The sequence below is a fragment of the Cryptomeria japonica genome, chromosome 3 (assembly GCF_030272615.1).
Source record: "Cryptomeria japonica chromosome 3, Sugi_1.0, whole genome shotgun sequence".
NCBI lineage: Eukaryota > Viridiplantae > Streptophyta > Pinopsida > Cupressales > Cupressaceae > Cryptomeria > Cryptomeria japonica.
In genome coordinates this window covers 624,984,637-624,988,955 of record NC_081407.1, presented here as the reverse complement: position 1 = coordinate 624,988,955, position 4,319 = coordinate 624,984,637, and the positions used below count along the sequence as shown (strand labels likewise).

Below are 4,319 nucleotides of genomic sequence, written 5' to 3'. Positions count from 1 at the left end.
ATGATCCAATCGGTTTTGAAAAATATAATTTTTGTCTTCAAGTTGCAAATTTTGTACATTGTTATTTGGCACGTTAAATGCAATGCACATTATATAATGTGACCAAATTTTGCAGGAAAGTTACCTAAACGATTTGACAAGATGATCTGTTTTTAATTGTGATAAGTGGAACAGAACTTGGACCAAGTTGTATAAATTTGGTTATTGTGAACAGTCCTTTACACAAAATATGGCGACTGCTAGCAGATTCTATGCACTCGTCTTTGTGGCTTTCTCTGCATTTAGTCTCTCAGTGAGAGGAGAAAGTCATAGCCAAACCCGATTTGGCAGGAAATCTTTTCCTTCAAATTTTGCTTTTGGACTTGGATCTGCTTCTTATCAGGTTTTCGATTATTTTTTAATTCTGTAATCTGAAATGTTGATACAAAACTATTCACAGATTTTAAGGCGCTTGTGTTTACTGGTTTTCTAAAGGTTTCATTTGGTTTACCCTGTACAGTATGAAGGAGCAGTTAAAGAGGATGGAAGGGGGATAAGTATTTGGGATACATTTTCACACACTCCAGGTTATTATATATCTTGGATACCATTATAAGTTAAGTGACATTTTTAATCACTACTGGTTTTTCTAATCTGGCTATGCTTTTCCCTTTCAGGTAAAATTGTTGATGGCAGCAATGGTGATGTTGCCAATGATCAGTACCACCGTTATAAGGTTTGTAATAGACTGTTAATTATGTCAAGGTTCAGTTATGAAAACAAATCTCTAAATGGATGGGCTATAAAACATTTCAGGAGGACGTCAAACTTTTGGTTGATTTGGGAGTTAAGTCATATAGATTTTCCATTGCCTGGCCTCGCATCTACCCAAGTACGTAGACATGAAGATACTGCAATGGACCTTAATATGGTTTCTTTCTAGGTAGTCTGTGAATAATTTTAAGCATTTTTCTTGCGCAGAGGGCAGGGGGATTGTAAATAAGAAGGGAATAGCTTATTACAATAATCTCATCGATGAGCTTCTGAAAAATGGTATGTGTGTTGAGGAACAGTCTGAAGATGATCTCTCTCTTTCTAAAGTACAATGCCAATATCATTGTTCTAAAATCACAATGGTGAAATTTCAGGTATAGAGCCATTTGTGACAATATTCCATTGGGACCTTCCACAGATTCTTCAGGATGAATATGGAGGATTCTTGAGCCAAAAGATTGTGTAAGAAAAAGAAGTGATCAAATTTTATATATAAATATGAGCATTCATTATAGTTTTTAAGTCAATTTTTTTATTCATATTTCATAAGTAATTATTCACATTAATCTATCTTTTATTAGAATAAATGGTCCACTTAACAACATTGCATCTAAATGACGTTCAATAAGTAAATCACTACATTTTTCAAACACCCATCTCAATACTATTCCAATTCACATGCATTTAATCATAAAATTTTCAAAAATCAAATTCTTGTTTTTTAATGTGCAGGAAAGATTTTGTAGCCTATGCTGACACATGCTTTGAAGCCTTTGGCGATCGAGTGAAGAAATGGGTAACGATAAACGAACTGTTGAGTATTGCTCTGTCTGGATATAACAATGGAAATCACGCGCCTGGCCGGTGCTCCAAATCAATTGGAAATTGTACTGAAGGAGATTCAGCTACGGAGCCCTATATAGTGGCTCATAATTTGCTTCTTTCACATGCTGCAACTGTCAAACTCTACAGAGAGAAATATCAGGTGCCGTTAGATTTCATTTATGAGTTGTTATTATTAGTATGCACATCTAGACATATGTATTAAATCATTGATTGAATTGCAGAAAAAGCAGAAGGGCTTGATAGGCGTCACAGTGGTTACCCACTGGTTCATTCCATACACCAACTCTATAAGCGACCAGAAAGCTACTCGACGGATTCTTGATTTCTACCTTGGATGGTTTGTAGAAGACAATCTTTCAATCCAATATTATTTTAGTTTAAACAGCATACTTTAAGTTTCATAAAATGTTTCTATTTGAAAAATTAGTATTATTTCAGAAAGCTTAGAATGTGCCTGTTTAAACTTGCCCCACAATTTATTGTGAAGCAAAGTGTTAAATATAGAATAATAAATAAGATATTGTGCAAAAATTAATATGATTCCATATGAGTGACTTTAACAAAATCACGTATTCCAACTTGTCCCACGATCACTTTGTAAAATAAAATTGTTAAATGTAAAATAGCAAATAACGTGGTGTGCATGACAGGTTCATGGATCCTCTTACAAGGGGGGATTACCCAACTACAATGAGATCTAATGTGGGAGCTCGATTGCCTCACTTCACCAAATACCAATCTAAACTGTTGCAGGGATCATTTGATTTTCTGGGTCTCAACTATTATGCAGCCTATTATGCTATTAATAACAACGCCACACCAAATGCCACGCCCATTGATTTGAATGCTGATTCTCGAGTCAATCTTACCGGTATGAAGAGACTTATCTCCCTTTTTCTTGTGGGGCAGTGAGGTTATATTCCATGAATAATAAGATTTTCTTGAATTCATTGAGTGGTTTAGACTCTAGAGACTTTAACACATTTGATGATATTAAGCCACGGCTTTACATTTTGCAGCTGTTAAGAACGGCGTTCTCATTGGAGCCCAGGTAAAAAGACATTTATAATCATAATTACTTAATTTTAATCTCTGTGAAGTGATTATCGAAACTTAATGGTTTAAGAGTGGATTTCAGGCGGGATCAGATTGGCTTCACGTATATCCACGTGGGATCAGAGCATTACTTAACTTCATGAAAGTTCGATACGGCAACCCACCGATTTATATCACAGAAAATGGTATACATACCCAGATCTCTCTTAACTTATATATCAATTGTGAGATGAATTGTAATGTTTATTTATGTGGGCAGGTATCGATGAAATAAATAATGCAAGCAAGCCTTTGAAGGAGTCTTTGAATGATACCTGGCGTATTGACTATACTTCGAAGCATCTCTTAAATATTTTCCTAGCCATACGGTATTACACCACTTGGCCCTTTTCAACTTTTTGTTTAGATTTTTCTGTAGAATAACAGAGTATTGTTTATGTGAATGAACAGGGATGGATGTAATATAGTGGGCTACTATGGATGGACTTTTCTGGATGATTATGAATGGGACGGTGGATACTCAGTGAGATTTGGGTTTTATTTTGTGGATCGTCTTCACAATCTTACAAGATATCCGAAAGCGTCTGCTTACTGGTTAAAGAACTTTCTCAGCCATTGACAGGCTTTCATGATGATGGGTCCATAACCTACCAGAAGCATGAATAACAGTGCTATTTCTCTCAATAATAAAGCTTTTTCAGCTTTCAAAGCTCCCTGTGTATTTGCTTCTCTACCTTTGAAGATCTATAATAAACAAGAGACCATTTGGGTTAGGTTGTTGTCACAATGTTTTTTAATTAAAGTTGGAACTTTATTAATTTGACATCTTTAAATTACAATTGTTAAGTCTTTTGTTATATTTTTTCATGGTAAGATGCTAATTAATAATACAATATATGAACCTAAACATGATTAGATTCTCAATGTATGAGGTTATGCTGCAATTTCCTTTTTTCATGTCACATGTATGTACTAAGTTTATTAATTAGAGATAACTACAAGACTTTATGAAATAAACCACATGATTTTATTGGTATATAGGTTTAAGTTTTTCTAGGATAGTGAAATCTGAAAGTAAAATGATTAGAAAATGTAGCTACAAAATGGAAAACATTTCAAAACACTGAGGTAAGTTTAGTCTTGAAGTAGCTATATTTAAACGCTAAACCGTAAAAGACTTTTCCATAGTAAGTAAACAAGAGACACATTATAGCATCTATAACATGTTGGTTGTAACATGTTACATGTTGCTTAGTTAAACAACATTATAGCAATAATGATTTCTGCATGTAACAAAAATTAGATATATATTATAAAGATTTTACAAAAAAATTGTGTCGAATTAGAATTAAAACTTCATCTACAATAATTTTTAGTCATTAAATTAAAATTAATTAATATATATATAATTATAACAACTATATAATTCTTAAATTTCAATTGGAGGATCTCAATGAAGAAGATGGCAAGTGACTTGGAGGTAGAGCGAAAAAGGGCAGGTGATCTGGATGGATAGGTGTGGGGTGACGTAGAGTATGCAATTGAAGAAGTTGTCGATGAAGAAATGAGATAGAGGTGGTCAAACACATCCCGCAGTGGGTCTTTATGCGAGGTAGATGCCCAGCGGACAAGTGTTCTTCGACTTATCAAGCACAATCAAGGAA

The 4,319-nt window shown here is 34.1% G+C and overlaps 1 protein-coding gene across 1 annotated transcript; it reads left to right on the top strand.

Annotated features, from left to right (window-relative positions):
* The first annotated feature begins 229 nt into the window (after nucleotides 1-229).
* On the top strand, nucleotides 230-3,274 carry LOC131044246 (beta-glucosidase 12). Its single transcript, XM_057977536.1, has 13 exons — nucleotides 230-382; nucleotides 500-566; nucleotides 657-715; nucleotides 796-871; nucleotides 961-1,032; nucleotides 1,128-1,215; nucleotides 1,486-1,738; nucleotides 1,821-1,936; nucleotides 2,250-2,470; nucleotides 2,619-2,650; nucleotides 2,738-2,840; nucleotides 2,915-3,023; nucleotides 3,106-3,274. The coding sequence occupies exons 1-13, from the start codon at nucleotides 230-232 to the stop codon at nucleotides 3,272-3,274; spliced, it is 1,518 nt and encodes a 505-aa protein (XP_057833519.1).
* The last annotated feature ends 1,045 nt before the right edge of the window (nucleotides 3,275-4,319 follow it).